Source organism: Vespa velutina, chromosome 15 (genome assembly GCF_912470025.1).
Source record: "Vespa velutina chromosome 15, iVesVel2.1, whole genome shotgun sequence".
In the NCBI taxonomy this organism is placed as follows: Eukaryota; Metazoa; Arthropoda; class Insecta; order Hymenoptera; family Vespidae; genus Vespa; species Vespa velutina.
Window position 1 is genome coordinate 4,851,136 of NC_062202.1, and position 16,421 is coordinate 4,867,556.

General features: G+C 32.0%; 1 protein-coding gene across 14 annotated transcripts in view; it reads left to right on the plus strand.

Moving 5' to 3' along the window:
• LOC124954283 (titin) overlaps positions 1–16,308 on the plus strand; it is an 86,294-nt gene extending 69,986 nt beyond the window's left edge. For 10 of the 14 annotated variants that reach the window (XM_047506951.1, XM_047506956.1, XM_047506958.1 and 7 more), the window contains 24 exons: positions 435–460; positions 552–6,723; positions 7,056–7,103; positions 7,190–7,300; positions 7,384–7,536; positions 8,124–8,487; positions 8,570–8,885; positions 8,966–9,254; positions 9,413–9,490; positions 9,596–9,728; positions 9,839–10,275; positions 10,375–10,647; positions 10,754–11,135; positions 11,229–11,674; positions 11,789–11,930; positions 12,068–12,337; positions 12,423–12,868; positions 12,944–13,246; positions 13,327–13,481; positions 13,561–13,711; positions 14,102–14,206; positions 14,293–14,490; positions 14,591–14,896; positions 14,969–16,308. In XM_047506951.1, the coding sequence (XP_047362907.1) occupies positions 435–460; positions 552–6,723; positions 7,056–7,103; positions 7,190–7,300; positions 7,384–7,536; positions 8,124–8,487; positions 8,570–8,885; positions 8,966–9,254; positions 9,413–9,490; positions 9,596–9,728; positions 9,839–10,275; positions 10,375–10,647; positions 10,754–11,135; positions 11,229–11,674; positions 11,789–11,930; positions 12,068–12,337; positions 12,423–12,868; positions 12,944–13,246; positions 13,327–13,481; positions 13,561–13,711; positions 14,102–14,206; positions 14,293–14,490; positions 14,591–14,896; positions 14,969–15,171 (11,507 nt within the window). In that variant the 3' untranslated portion in view covers positions 15,172–16,308. Of the gene's footprint in view, positions 1–434; positions 461–551; positions 6,724–7,055; positions 7,104–7,189; positions 7,301–7,383; positions 7,537–8,123; positions 8,488–8,569; positions 8,886–8,965; positions 9,255–9,412; positions 9,491–9,595; positions 9,729–9,838; positions 10,276–10,374; positions 10,648–10,753; positions 11,136–11,228; positions 11,675–11,788; positions 11,931–12,067; positions 12,338–12,422; positions 12,869–12,943; positions 13,247–13,326; positions 13,482–13,560; positions 13,712–13,864; positions 13,943–14,101; positions 14,207–14,292; positions 14,491–14,590; positions 14,897–14,968 lie in introns of all 14 variants that reach the window. The other 4 variants (XM_047506961.1, XM_047506950.1, XM_047506954.1 and 1 more) reach the window with 4 other exon arrangements.
• Positions 16,309–16,421: the final 113 nt, after the last annotated feature.

A 16,421-nucleotide genomic window follows, 5' to 3' on the forward strand; every position in this document is an offset into this window, starting at 1 on the left:
TATATATATATATTATTTATAATATATAAAAAGCTATATATATATATATATATATATATATATTATGCATCTGTTCGTAAAATATTTCCAAAAAAGTACAACACAAGCATACGCATATAACACCATTTACTATCTTATTCATTCATGCAGACAATGTAGGCTGAGATTTACCTGGGATTGGTTGTATCAGTGATTTAAACGGAAATATCATATTAAAATAGTATTTAAAATTAACGTTAAATTAAATTGATATATATTTACGATTAAAATATTTATTTCTATTTATTATATTAGCAGTGAAAAATGAAAGAACGTAACGATATATTTACTTACATCTTAAAAATAGTGACATTAAAGTTTTTACAGAATAAAATTACTGAGCTAATTATTTAATATTTATTACATGCATTAATATAATTACTTTTATTTTACAGATATTGTAGAGAAGACAACAGAAGAGGTGAGATAAACTGACATAAAAACATAATTGTATATATATTTAAAAAAGTTTTAAACAATATTAATGTTATATTATATTTGTAAAATAACAGGAAATTCAGGAAGAAATTATCGAAGAAACTCCTATTAAAAAAGTTGTTAAAAAGAAGAAAAAGCCACAGAAAGTAACCGATGAAGTCACGGAGGAAATCGTTGAAGAATTAATAATAGAAAAACCTAAGAAAGAGAAAGTTCAACCTGTCACGGATGTAACGGAAAGTGCTCAAATTACAGAAATTAAAATAGAAGCTCCTCAAACGAAAGAAGAAACTCTTATCATAGAAGAGGAGGAAATAATAGAATCTCCAACGCGTAAAATTATAAGAAAGAAAGTTAAACCAAAATCAAAAGAAAAAGAAGAACAGGTTATTGAAGAGATTTTGGAAAAACCATTAGAAAAGATATCGACCATAGAAAAGAAAGGTATTGTAGAAATTGTAGAAACACCTTCGAAGAAAATCATTAGGAAGAAAACAACTGTTATAAAAGACGATGGTATTCCAGAGGAAGTGATAGAAGAGTTTGTTATAGAAAAACCAAAGGAGGAAAAGGCTAAGCCCATCGTAGAAGAAGAAAAGAAAGCTATGGAACAAATAGTTGAAGTTATTGAAACTCCAACAAAGAAAGTAATTAAAAAGCAAAAACCAGCAAAGAAAGATGAGTCCATCATTGTTACCCAGGAAGTAATAGAAAAAACAGCTGATGAAGCCAAAATTATGGAGGAGCAACAGATAATAGAGATCACTGAAACACCATCGAAAAAAGTAATAAAAAAGAAAAAGAGCACGATTACAGAATCTGGAATACCTGAAGAACGAATTGAAGAAATTGTTATCCAAAAACCTATCACTGCAAAAGCATTGGAGGAAATTGTGTCAAAGGAAGGTATACAAATAATAGAAATAATAACAGGATCTTATATAGAAGAGCTACCACAGCAAGAAACAATTTCCCCAGAGGAAGCAACACAAACTGAGCTTAAGGAAGAAAAAGTCAAGGTAACCGATATTACTATTAAAAGAGCACCAAAGAAAAAGAAGAAAGCAGATGATATACAAGAACAAATAGTAGAGGAACGGGTTGAAGAAATAGTTTCGAAAAAACCAGAAAAGGAAAAAATTTCTCCTACCATTACAACAGAAGACAGCATACAAGTAACCGAAACAATATCAGAAGATACGACGCAACAAATTCCAGAATTAAAAGTTAAGAAAGATGTTGCAAAACCAGAAGAAACTATTGAAGAAAAAATTAAAGTGGATAAGATTTTAGTAATGAAGGTTCCAAAGGAAACGCAAGAAGATGTATTAGAAATGAGTGAAGTTCCACTCCAAATAGAAAAATCAAAGGAAGAGCAAGTTTCTGTTATTGAAGAAGAAGAAGCAAAAGAAATTGCAAAGACTACAAAGGTTTCTACTGAAACAGCACCCAAGAAATCGAAAGTTAAAGAAGTCAAAGAACAACCGCAAGAACAAGCAATAGAAGACATTTCTTCTGAAAAAGTTGCCAAGAAAAAAGCTAAAAAAATACTCCCTACTCCATTAGATGAAAAGAAAGCTGTGGAAAAAGAAGAGGAGAAACCGGAAGAAACAATTCAAGCAATAGAATTGAAAAAAGCAAAACCAGAAAAAGCAACGCCTGAAGTTATTCCTATAGAAGGTATTGAGATAACAGAAATAACGACAGAAATAACTTCACAAGAGTTACCTGAAGAACAAGTGCAAACAGATCAAGCTCATCCAATATTGAAGAAAGAGGAAAAAGTTAAAGTAACAAAAACACATGTTCAGAAGTATCCCAAGAAGCAGAAGGAAGAACAACAAGAGGATACTGTAGAAGAACTTAAACTGGATAAACGAATCGAAGAAAAACCGAAGACAACAATCATAATGCAAGAAAGTATAGAAACGACAGAAGTGTTTCCGGACACAAGGACAAGTGAAATGCCAACAGAGGAGAAACCAAAGAAAGAAAAAGGACTTCCGATTGAAGAAAAACCAGAGGAAAAGCCTGAAGTAACAAAAGTTTCTGTAAAGGAGGCACCTAAAAAGAAAATTTCACTACCCGAGAAGGAAGAAAAACCGGATGTTATTCCTATAAAAGAAGATCTCCCTAAATCAGTCGATAAACAAGATGTAACAGTCCAACCAGAAAAACCAAAAGAAATAGAGAAAGAAGAAGAAAAGATTGTAAAGGAGGAAGTAAAAGAGAAACCTGTCGCAAAAAAGAAGAAAAAGAAAATTCCTAAGAAAGATGAAATAGAAGAGTGGGTAGAACCAGAATATGAAAGACCTGTGTTAGAACCCATGCCAGAAAAGATACAATGGGAACCGACGAAGAAGAAGAAAGAGAAAAAACCGCTACCTCCAGAGCTTCAGAAATTAGTACCACAAAAAATAGAAAGAAAGGAAATAAAACCAACAAAATTGAAATATATGGAGCCACAAGATGTCGTACAATTCGGCTCAATAAAATTGAAAAAAGTAGCAGTGCCAAAGAAAAAGGATAGTATAGCAGCACAAATTCCAAAAGTCTTATTACGCAGTTGGATCACATTTATTGGTGACTATCCACCAGAATTGCAAAAACCAAAGATTACGCTTCTTGAGGAAAATCCTGTTCAAGTTGGTATTCTATCCAGAAATACAGAAGAAGCATTAAAGCTATTAAAGATAAAATATAAAAAACCCAAATTACCAGAAAAAGAAATAACGGAATTAGAAAAACTGGATAAGGAATTTGAGAAATTGAAGGAGATTCCTTTAGAGGAAATAGAAGATAAGTCAGTATATGAACGTAAGCCGAAGAAAAAGACGGAAGAACCAGAGAAACCACAAAAATTGGTTATACAAAAAGGTAAGGTTCCTGCACAGGAAGAACCACAACCTGAAGAGATTAAATTAAAGAAAATACCCGTTAAAGAAATAGAAGAAATCGAAGAGATTCCAAAGAAACCAGTAAAAGAAGATACAGAGACAAAAGAACCTAAAGAAAAGAAACGAAAGCCTAAAATGAAACTTGAGCCCGAAGAATTTAAACCTACTGAATTTGACAGGCCAGAGCTCGAAAAATATGTACCTGAAGAAGTTGAAAAACCAGAAGAGCCACAACCAGAACCTACACCAAAGCCTTATGTTAAAGAGGAACGAAAGAAACCTGATCAAGAAATCGAACAAATCCCATTAATCCCAGGAAAACCGAAACCTTCAGAGCCAGAAGAAGAACCGGAAGTAAAGTTCCGAATACCACAAAAAGAAAAACCAGAAGAAGAACCAGAAACTATAAAATTAAAAGGTTGGAAGAAAGAAAAGCCAGAAGATGAAGGTACAGAGCAATTCCCCAGCAAAGAAAAGGAAGTTGCCCCTAAACTTCCTGAAGACGAAACAGAAGAGATTATTGTAAAGCCTAAAGCCAAGCTAAAGAAACCTAAAAAGAAGCCCGCAGAAGAAGAATTACAGGAAGAAGTAACGATTAAAAAACCTGTTGTTGTCGAAGAGGAAAAAGAAGAGATAACAGAGGAAGTTACATTGAAGAAAAAACCGAAAGAAAAGCCGGCTCTGGAAGAAATGGCTGAAGAAATAGTTTTGAAAAAACCTAAAGAAGAAGAAAAAACTCCAGAAGTAATATCTGAAGAGGTAGCAATAAAGAAAAAACCAAAGAAGAAACCAATAACTGAAGAAGCAGCGGATGAGGTTACAATCAAGAAGCCTGTTGTTGTGGAAGAGGAAAAAGAAGAAATAGTAGAGGAAATTAAGTTAAAGAAGAAACCAAAGAAAGAGCCTGTGCCTGAAGAAGTAACTGAAGAAGTTGTCTTGAAAAAACCAGAACCTAAAAAAGAAGAGAAAGCTCCTGAAGAGGTAACTGAAGAAGTAGCCATAAAGAAAAAACCAAAGAAGAAACCTGTAACTGAAGAAGCAGCGGATGAGGTGACGATTGAGAAACCTGTTGTTATCGAAGAGGAAAAAGAAGAAATAGTAGAGGAAATTAAGTTAAAGAAGAAACCAAAGAAAGAGCCTGTGCCTGAAGAAGTAACTGAAGAAGTTGTCTTGAAAAAACCAGAACCTAAAAAAGAAGAGAAAGCTCCTGAAGAGGTAACTGAAGAAGTAGCCATAAAGAAAAAACCAAAGAAGAAACCTGTAACTGAAGAAGCAGCGGATGAGGTGACGATTGAGAAACCTGTTGTTATCGAAGAGGAAAAAGAAGAAATAGTAGAGGAAATTAAGTTAAAGAAGAAACCAAAGAAAGAGCCTGTGCCTGAAGAAGTAACTGAAGAAGTTGTTTTGAAAAAACCAGAACCTAAAAAAGAAGAAAAGGTTCCTGAAGAGGTAACTGAAGAAGTGGCCATAAAGAAAAAACCAAAGAAGAAACCAGTAACTGAAGAAGCAGCGGATGAGGTTACAATCAAGAAGCCTGTTGTTGTTGAAGAGAAAAAGGAAGAAGTAGTAGAAGAAATTACGTTAAAGAAGAAACCAAAGAAAGAGCCTGTGCCTGAAGAAGTAACTGAAGAAGTTGTCTTGAAAAAACCAGAACCTAAAAAAGAAGAAAAGGCTCCTGAAGAGGTAACTGAAGAAGTGGCCATAAAGAAAAAACCAAAGAAGAAACCAGTAACTGAAGAAGCAGCGGATGAGGTTACAATCAAGAAGCCTGTTGTTGTTGAAGAGAAAAAGGAAGAAGTAGTAGAAGAAATTACGTTAAAGAAGAAACCAAAGAAAGAGCCTGTGCCTGAAGAAGTAACTGAAGAAGTTGTCTTGAAAAAACCAGAACCTAAAAAAGAAGAAAAGGCTCCTGAAGAGGTAACTGAAGAAGTGGCCATAAAGAAAAAACCAAAGAAGAAACCAGTAACTGAAGAAGCAGCGGATGAGGTTACAATTAAGAAGCCTGTTGTTGTGGAAGAGGAAAAGGAAGAAGTAGTAGAAGAAATTACGTTAAAGAAAAAACCAAAGAAAGTGCCTGTGCCTGAAGAAGTAACTGAAGAAGTTGTCTTGAAAAAACCAGAACCTAAAAAAGAAGAGAAAGCTCCTGAAGAGGTAACTGAAGAAGTGGCCATAAAGAAAAAACCAAAGAAGAAACCAGTAACTGAAGAAGCAGCGGATGAGGTTACAATTAAGAAGCCTGTTGTTGTGGAAGAAGAAAAGGAAGAAGTAGTAGAAGAAATTACGTTAAAGAAAAAACCAAAGAAAGTGCCTGTGCCTGAAGAAGTAACTGAAGAAGTTGTCTTGAAAAAACCAGAACCTAAAAAAGAAGAAAAGGCTCCTGAAGAGGTAACTGAAGAAGTGGCGATAAAGAAAAAACCAAAGAAGAAACCAGTAACTGAAGAAGCAGCGGATGAGGTTACAATCAAGAAGCCTGTTGTTGTAGAAAAAGAAAAAGATGATGAAACTGTAGAGGAGATTACTTTGAAGAGAAAACCAAAGAAAAAATCGTCTGTAAGCGAAGATGTTGAAGAAACTGAGGTAATTATAAAGAAAGTTGAGAAACCAATAGAAAAGGATGAAGTACGTACTGATATAACGTTAAAGAAAAAGAAAGAAGTTAAACCTAAAGTAGAAGAAGTTGGAGCAGATGAATTGACGATCCAACGAACGGAAGAAATCGAAGTACCAGAGGAAGAAGAATTGATCGGAGAATTTACGTTCAAACGTAAACCGCCGAAACAAGCACCTAAACCAATTGAAGAATTGTACGAAGATGTTACATTACGTAAATTACGTCCAAAGAGGAAACCGAGAACCGACATTAAAGAAGTTACTGAAATAGAAAATGTGACATTCAGACCACGTCGAACGAAAACTAAAGAAGATGTTGAGCAAGAGTTTAAAATCTCATTGAACACATATGAAGAAGAAGATATTTCGATGTCCGGTAAAGTTCGCCTAAAACCGAAAAAACGTGAAATGACATATTCAGAAGAAACTGGAGAAGAAACAATACGACTTATTCAAGAAGTTGAAGATGACTCTGGTCCTATCATAGAAGAAATCATTGATGAATCTGATGAAGAAGATAAAGAACAATATAGTATCGAAGAACTTGAAACCGATGAACTAAAACTTCCTTTGAGGAGGAAAGTAAAGAAACAACCTCGTCCATACTCTGTAGAAGAATTCGAAGAAGCGGATGTTAAAATGAAATTGAAACGTGAACGAAAATATTCTTATGAGGAAACAGATGAAACCTTGGCTTTGAAATTAAAAGCTAAAAGACGACCATCTACTTACGAAGAAGGTTTGATAATAATCTACTTACATTATTTGCTTCTCCAGTTAACATTCTAATTTTCATATAATATACTTTCAATTTCATTATACATATATTTGTTATTTTTAGCATATTTCATTTCCAGTTAACAGCGAGTACATCATTCCTTCTTTAGGTATCCAAAATTTCATTCGATCCTTATACTAAAAACCTGCGATGAAAAGCATATCGGTTTGAAAAGTAAAAAAACAATAAGAACATTGCTATCATCATCATTATAATAATTAACAGTTGGTTAACTACATTTAATATCAATTCATTAATCTTTTTAAATATTTCACATTAAATGTAAATTACAGAAGAAGCAACACTTAGCATCACCAGAGAAGAAGATATTTTCGAAGAAGGTAAATATAAGCATGTATTAATATACTCATACAGATAATTATTCTATTTTTTGTTTTTTTTATAAAATATTATATAATTTTTATAGAAGTGGAATATGTTGTTCGTGATGGCGATACGATGTACTCAATTTGTTCATACGTAGCTGAAACAGATGAAGCAATTAATCTTGTTGAAGGTGAAAAAGTATATATAATCGGTAAGTATTATATATTTATTACTGATTAATAAATAATAAAAGTCATACGCGCCTGTCATAAATTTGTTTATTGTCTTTTTTAGATCATACAAATCAAGACTGGTGGTTTGTAAAGAAAAACTTAACGGAAGAAAAAGGATGGGTGCCAGCGCAATATCTGTTAGATGAAGTACATTATACGTTATATTTACAACGTAAATTACATGAAAAGATCGACAAATTACCTGTATTTGAAAGTAAGTTTTATTATATAAACTGGGCCACACAACCCTGACGCAACCTGACAATTTTTAAATTACAATAGATAAATAATACTGATATGTAAGCAAAAATTAAATTTATTGCGGGTTTGAATAACTTGATACTATTTAGCTAATAATGGAGCAATGAACCGCAGTATACTGTGCGTTTATAGTAAAAATATTTTTTTAAGAATAGTAATTCTTAAAGATTATTCAATCGACATTTTAACATTCCTCGTCATAATGCCATTCTTAATCGAAACAGATCAAATTGTGAATAAAGAACTTTCGATCAACTGTTTCTGCAGCAAAAAAGAAACTACCAAGATCTCGTGCAAAGCGTGAGAACTCCATCTAACATGATAAACCAATGAATAGGTTCAACGAGGAAACATGTTGCAGCCCCTTAATTTATCTTGTAATAGCGTAGCAAGAATTTTGGATAAAAACTTTGAAGTTGTTATTTATATTATAACATTAATAAATTCAAAGTCATTATGCAAGAAATTAATAAAAAATTATAGCCGTATCAGACGACCTAATGCATAAAAAATACATATGATTTATTTATATTTGTTTAGAACCAGCACCGGGAGAGAAGGCATCTGCCCCAAGATTTATTGAGAAATTACAACCAATTCATACACCAGATGGATATACAGTACAATTCGAATGTCAAGTAGAAGGTGTGCCAAGACCTCAAATAACTTGGTTCCGTCAAACAGCCATTATTAAACCATCACCAGACTTCCAAATTTATTATGATGATGATAATGTAGCAACTTTGATTATCAGAGAAGTGTTCCCTGAAGATGCAGGTACCTTTACTTGCGTTGCCAAGAATACTGCAGGATTTGCATCTAGCACAACGGAATTAGTAGTAGAAGCTCCTTTATCTGACCATGGATCAGATTTAACTGGACCATCCAGAAAAAGTTTGTCAAGGTATTAAGATTTATTAATAATTTTTAATAATAATGATAATAAGTAAATGAAATACTAATTGATTATCTCATTTTCTATATAGAGAATCTTCTCTGGTTGACATTCTCGAAGGAATTCCACCAACTTTCTCTCGAAAACCTAAAGCAAAATATGTTGATGAAGGTGATGATGTGATACTTGAAAGTCGTCTGGTAGCCGTACCAGAACCTGAAATCATATGGTATTATAAGGACACACAACTTACTACCAAGGAAAATATCGTCATTGCAAGCGAAAGTGATATGCACATGTATTGTAGCGTAGTTAAAATTTCAAAAGTTCAGAAGAAACAGGAAGGAAATTATAAAATCGTTGCTAAGAATAGAGAGGGTGAAGCTACCATCGAAATACCTTTAAAAGTAAGTAATAAGTTATTAAATCTTATAGCAATTAAAATGCTGGAATGGATGAAACATCATTACACATACTGTAACTACAGGTGAAAACTAGCAATCAGGAACCACCAGAAATATTAGAACCATTACAATCGTATGTTGTACGAGAAGGAGAAACTGTTATGTTATCTACTCAAATTGTTGGTAATCCAGCACCAAAAGTAGTATGGTATAAAAATGGAAAGCCACTTAAAGATCTAACACCACAGCAAGATGGTCATATAAATACATTGACTATAATCCAGCCACAATTAAAAGATACGGGAGAATATTCTGTTGTAGCTACTAATAATATTGGCAAAGCTGAGACTCAATCAACATTGGTGGTTGAAAGTAAGATAACACTTTATTACTATTCATAAACTCTCTACGACTCTTTATGCTTCTTATTTTACAATTTTTAACAATCAAAATTTGTTAACCATTTGATTACACTGATGATGAACACTTTGCACTAACACTACCAAATGCTTTACTAATATGTATTTCAGTGACTCCACATCTCAAGCCTTTCTTGCTTATTAACATTGAACAGCAAAAAGAAGAATTCTCTATCTTATCTTCTAAGGGTATGAAATGTATTTATTTCCGCTTATACTTTTAATCATCTTTTAATTCTGTTATTTAATAAGAAAGTATTAAAATTGTACCTAAAAGATTTGCACTATTTATAGAAATACCAAGTGGTGCTCCTGAGCCACCATTATTCACTGAAAGATTCCAAGAACTTACAGTACCTGAAAAGGGTACGTTCAAACTCGTTGCAAAAGTCACTGGAAATCCTATTCCAGAAATAACTTGGTTAAGGTAACTATATTGCTAATTTTATATTACTTTTTATTATCTTTCATTTATAACATTGTGTATATATATATATATATATATATATAAATTTTACTACTTAACTTTTATCATAGAAATAATGAGCCATTAGAAAAATCACCAAACATAATAAGGAGCTACGATGGAGAAAACATTGTTCTTGAGATTAGAAATGCTGATTCAGAGACAGATGCTGGTGATTATAAATGTGTTGCTAGTAATTCGATTGGAAAGGCTTCACATGGAGCTAAAGTTACGGTGGACGTCGATAAAGTCACATTTACAAAGAAATTAAAAGAAAAAGTCACTGTTGACGAATATAAAATGTTGGAACTTACATGTGAAACCTCTCATACAGTATCCACTACGTGGTGGCATAATGAAAAAGAAATCAGTGGTATGGATCATCGTGAAATTATTCAGGAAGGGCGAGTACATAAGTTAGTCATCAAAAAGACAAATGCAATAGATGAAGGTACATACAAGTGTACTGTCAAAAATCAGACAACGTCTAGCACTGTTACTGTGAAACGTAAGTTTACTTAATTATATTATAATTATATTATATTTGCAATTGAATATTCATTGAATTGAATATCTTCAATTTAATTGAAACAATCCTTCCTTCCAGCTGCTAAGCCTGAATTTACAAGAAAGTTACAAGACTTCGAGGTCAAGGAACGTGAAATAGCAATATTAGAAGTTGAAATAACATCTGAGACTGTAGATGTTGAATGGTATAAAGATGGAGTACCACTGAAACCAAGTACCAATGAAAAACTAGAATTTGTAAAAGAAGGCACCATAAGAAAATTACTTATCAGAAGTACATCAGTGCATGATGAAGGAGAATATACATGTACATTGCTTAATCAACAATGTACAGCTGAAGTTACCGTTGTTGGTACGTATTATTTGTATATTTCTTTAAAAAATTTAGTAATTTATAAATTTTATAAATACTTATAAAGAGCAGTATAACAAGACATTCTTCACTTGATATATTTCAGAATTACCACCAGAAATCATTACTAAGATGCATGATGTGACAATAGCTAGAGGAGAGAAAGCAATTTTCGACATTGAGTTAACCAAAGGTGATGCATTAGTGCGTTGGTTTAAGGATAATCAGGAATTACAGTTTTCTGAACATGTGCAACTTTCTATCGATGGCAAGAGGCAAAAATTGAAGATTTACGATTCAGAACCTGAAGATGCAGGTGTCTACTCTTGTCAAGTTGGAGAACAAACATCTTCAGCTAAATTAACTGTTGAAGAACCTGGTGTAGATTTTATTGCCAAATTACCAGATGTTACATTGGTACCAGTGAATGAAGACGCTTCCTTCTTAATCGAAATATCCCAATCAAATATTCCAGTCACATGGTTAAGGTATATATAACAAATATTTCCTTTTCATATATTATACATAAATTTTACATATTTTGTAATTATAATAAAATCATATATAAATTGTATTTATAGAAAAGGAGAAATCATTAGAGAATCAGAAAAATATATTATTATTGACGAGGGTAATATAAAGAAACTCATTGTGAAGAAATGTACAACAGAAGATATTGCAGAATATACAGCTGTTGTAACGAATGTAAAAACATCATCAAGATTAAAAGTTGAAGTCATAGAAACACCTCCGAAAATTAACCCGGACACTCAGACAAAATACACAGTGAACAAAGACGATGACATCGAAATTATCGTCAAATTCACAGCAACACCAATGCCAACAGATGAATGGACTGTTGATGGTCGCATTGTTACAAAATCTAAGAGAATCACTCCTTCGATAGATGAGGAATCTGCTGTTTTAACTATTACAAAAGTGCAGGAAGAAGATATTGGTGATTACAACTTGAGACTCTTCAATCCACATGGTGATGCTTCTATAGTAATAACTGTTGCAATTGCACGTAAGTAAAAACCTTTAATACAAATAATAATGGACTTTCATATTGCTATAAATTTGAGATTATCATAGATATTGATTATGTATATGTTATTAAAAGCAACATTTTTTTATTCAGAACCACCTAGCAAGCCAGGTACTCCAGAGCCTTTAGAATTAACAAATGAAAGCATTACACTGCATTGGAAAAAGCCAGAATCAGATGGAAACTTGCCAATCACAGAATACATATTAGAATACCACGAAAAGACTGAAACTTCGTAAGTCTTAAAAAAAAAAAAAAAAAAAAAAAAAAAAAAAAAAAAAAAAAAAAAAATAGATTATTCTGTATATTAATGTTTATATAATCCATCATTTTTTGTTTTAATTTTTACAAAAACATATTGCTTATTTTTAGATGGACCAAAGTCACAGAAAAAATCATTGAAACAAGTCATACGGTAACAAAATTAACGACTAATAAAGAATACACTTTCCGTGTAACAGCTGTTAATAAAGTAGGTCTTAGTGAACCATCTTCAGAAACACAATATATAAAAATTTCAAAGCCATCAAGATTAGAGCCACCGATTATATTGGAGCCATTAAAAAGTATAAATGTAGGTTTAAAAGAAACTGTAACACTTTCTTGTATCATTGGAGGATCACCAACACCAGAAATCACATGGTATATAATTTCATTTATATTATATGTTACATAGAAATATTTATAATATATTTATACTTATTTATTATTTGAATTGTTCGATTAGGTTCAAGAATAATCAACTATTTGCTGATACTAATATAACTTATGAAAATCGTGTAGCAAAATATATAATCTTGGAAACAACAGAGACATCTTCAGCAACATTCACTGTAAAAGCAGAAAATGAAGCTGGCACAGCAGAAACCACATGTCAATTGAAAATACAAGAGTCACCAAAATTGATCGTTGATGAAACATTGATAAATCAGAAATTATCTGTAAGTTCTGAATGGAAAATTGATGTTCAAACCAGTGGTTTCCCCACACCGGATATAACATGGTCGAAGAATAGTCAAAAGATAATCGATAAGCGAGTATCAACTCATACTGTAGAGAAAATTTCAACTATTTCTATCAGCTCTATCGTGAGAGAAGATACTGGTACTTACACAGCAGAAGCAACTAATGAAGCTGGTAGTTCTTCTATAGATATTCACCTCAAGGTTATAGGTAAGTTAAAATGACTTAAATCCCTTTCAAATCAATCATATTTTACATATACAAATAAAATTATTTCCTTTTCAGATAAACCAGATAAACCTCAAGGACCAATAATAACAAAAGAAATCAGGCAAGATCGTATTACAATTGAATGGAAAGCACCAATTGATGATGGTGGTCTTGAAATAGAAAAATATACTATTGAGAAATGTGAAACAGCTAAGATGAATTGGATAAAAGTAGCTGATGTTGATAAGAACATAGAAAGTTTCTGTGTAGAAAAATTACAATTAGAAGTAGAATATATGTTCAGAGTAATTGCAAAGAATATTGTAGGCGCATCGGAACCTTTGGAATCTGAGCCAATAAAGACAAGAATGTCTTATGGTACATATTCTTATTTTATATTAGATAATACTCAATGTATATCTATATTATTATATTCAACTTCTGTTTAATCATTATAGGTCCACCTGGACCACCGAGAGGGCCTTTAGAGACTTCTGGCATGACCAAAACATCTTTCACAATAAAATGGCAAGTTCCAGAAAATGATGGTGGCTCCCCAATTACAGATTATATCATTGAAATAACAGAGTCAACGAAGAAGGCATGGCAGAAGGTATATACATAAATTAAAGAATACCAAATATTTATCTCCAAAATATTGAATGAAATGAAAAATAATAATTGAATTATAGGTGGGCAACACAAAGGCTGATGTAACAAACATAAGTGTATCAAACCTAAAAACCGATATGTCATACGATTTTAGAATAACAGCAAAAAATAAAATAGGAATGGGTGAACCATATATTTCAGAGGAACCAATTATAGCTGGAAAGCGAGCAAGTAAGTATTAATAATATGTACAAAATAAACGAATTAATAAAAAGGACTTTTAAAAAATCATTGTTATGCTTATAAAAAAAAAAAAAAAAAAAAAATACTACTTATTATTATTTCTTAAAATTTTGCTATTTTAATGCTTATGCTTTTGCTTAGAAATAACAAAGCTTACAGATAGCAGCTTATATGCTTTACTAGGCATATTTCCACCGTCAAAAATTGTTATAAGTAAAAGTAAGTAGATCGATTGTTCTAATATGTGCACCATAAGCCTGATATTAATAATGTTTTCAATACAATCCTATCTACAAATTTTAATGATAATTAGTAATAAAAAATAAATTTACAGAACAATACAATAAATATATATATATATATATTCTGTATTTTTAGCTCCACCATCTAGTCCACTCAATGTTCGAGTAATAAACTTTACAAGTAAGAGTGTAACACTTACATGGTTTCCGCCAGCTAATAATGGAGGAACTGAACTTACAGGTAAAACTAATCGGTTAACTCTCTAGTTTATTAAAAACTAATATTATATGCATATAATATATGCTTCGTTTTCAAATATCAAACAGGCTACATTATCGAAAAACGACCATTAATTGGTAAAGGTGCACGATGGATAAAGGTCGTTACTTTAGATGCTACAACTCACCAATATTGCATTGAAAATTTGAAGGAAAGTGAATTTTTATTTAGAGTATTCGCTGAAAATTGTATGGGTCTCAGTATACCTACGAATTCAGAGCCAGTTACTCTTAAGACTCATGCTAGTATGTATATCTATAATATTAATGATGATTATATAACTATACAATTAATTTAATGAGACAGATTTAACGACCATTCTAACTATATTTCTACTCCTATTAGCTGTACCATCAGCACCTACCGCCCCATTAGAAATCAGACAAATAGCTGCAAATACAGTGGTTATAGAATGGGGTAGACCAGAATCTGACGGTGGTGCACCATTAGAAGGGTATAGAATTGTTATGAGGGATGCTAAAAAGACTATGTGGATTGAGGTAGGACGAGTCAAGGCTGATATACAAAAGATAAATATAAAAGACCTTCAAGAAAATCATGAGTATCTTGTGAGAATCTATGCTAGAAACGAGGTTGGTCTAAGTGAACCATTGGAATCAGATGAACCTTTCAAGATACTACCAACTTCAGGTATGACATGTACATAAAGCATTTTAATATTTACTATTCATAAACCCATACACGTAATCTTCTTTATCTTAGAATTATCAGTGGTGGAGCCTATTGCAGAAGTCACAGACAAAGGTGAAACTGCGTCTGTGAGTTTTAGCACGGAAAATACAAGTTCCTGGCTCCGAGAGCATAACATGGATGCTGATATTCATTCTTACGCGAGAGGAAGACTTCTTAGAAGAGATGAATACTTTTTCCGCATTTGGCATTATGCTAAGAAACTATTCGAATAAGCATTTCTACAATTTCTAAACGGTTATCCTATTATTTCTACGAAAATGTATCGTTTATCGAGAACGCATCTGATGCTTATTTTCTCATCAAATGCAACAAAAAAAAAAAAAAAAAAAAAAAAAAAAAAAAAAGAAAAAAAAGAACATATAATACGTCAAGGTTAGAAAGGAGAGGGGATATATCTTTTTGATCATAGAAATGAATGAAAAGAAAGGGATAAAAACGAAGGAGAATCTATGGGCTTTCTTAAGCTAACCAACAATGTCACTTATAGATCTTCCATAAAAGCATGATAGGTTAACTTTCTTTTCTTTGTTGTTTTGTGAATTAAAACAGGAGACTGGACGAATGTAGAAACTAGTCAGAATATAGAGATTCAATCGTTATTTTCTAACGAAGTAAGATTTTTCGAAAGAAATGCAATTATCAGAATTTTGTAAATAATCTTTATCCGAAAGATCGTCAGGTTGAACGAAAAAAAGTCACATTCACAAATCTGTCAAGAAAGGAGAAAACGTTTATCAAAATGAGAAAAAAAGAAAAAGAACGAGCTGCTCCCTACGAAGTAATATTTTAAAAGGAGAATGACAACGCGATTAGACGATAACTCGGAATTAATCCTTTAAAAAGAATTCCTCCTTATAGAAAGATGTGATAGGAATGATACGATAGTTGAACGGTTGAATATCGAACTATCCTTTTTCCCTTTTTCCTTACCTTTCCTACCCACTCCTCCCTCTATATCTCCGCCCAAGAATGTTGCAAGCGGTAGGCAATGTTCAGTCACTTATTTAAAGTTTTTGGGAGGATTACTTTAAGTATTTATTATTAATCTATAATCTATATTTATAATATTATTTGTTATCATTGCCGATAGATTTATTAAACAATTATTGATTATCGTCGATTATCGAATCGACATTATAAAGGACTGATCGTAACAGTCGAATTAAACGAGACAAATGTCATGCCTCGTTGGTATTATCGTGAGACGTAATAAATATAGGTGCAAAACGATATCACTGATATGATATACCAGCGACGTGTCGCATTGCTCGTAATAACATTGTAAAATATTTTACGAATTAAATTATGACAAATTATAAATATATCTCAATTCTTTTTTTTTATTATTATTATTATTATTATTATTATTATTATTATTACCGATAATCCCAGAACCTTCCTTTTTGTTCGATTAATTGAGAATAAAAAAAAATATTTATAGACATCATTTCGCAAGTAGGAA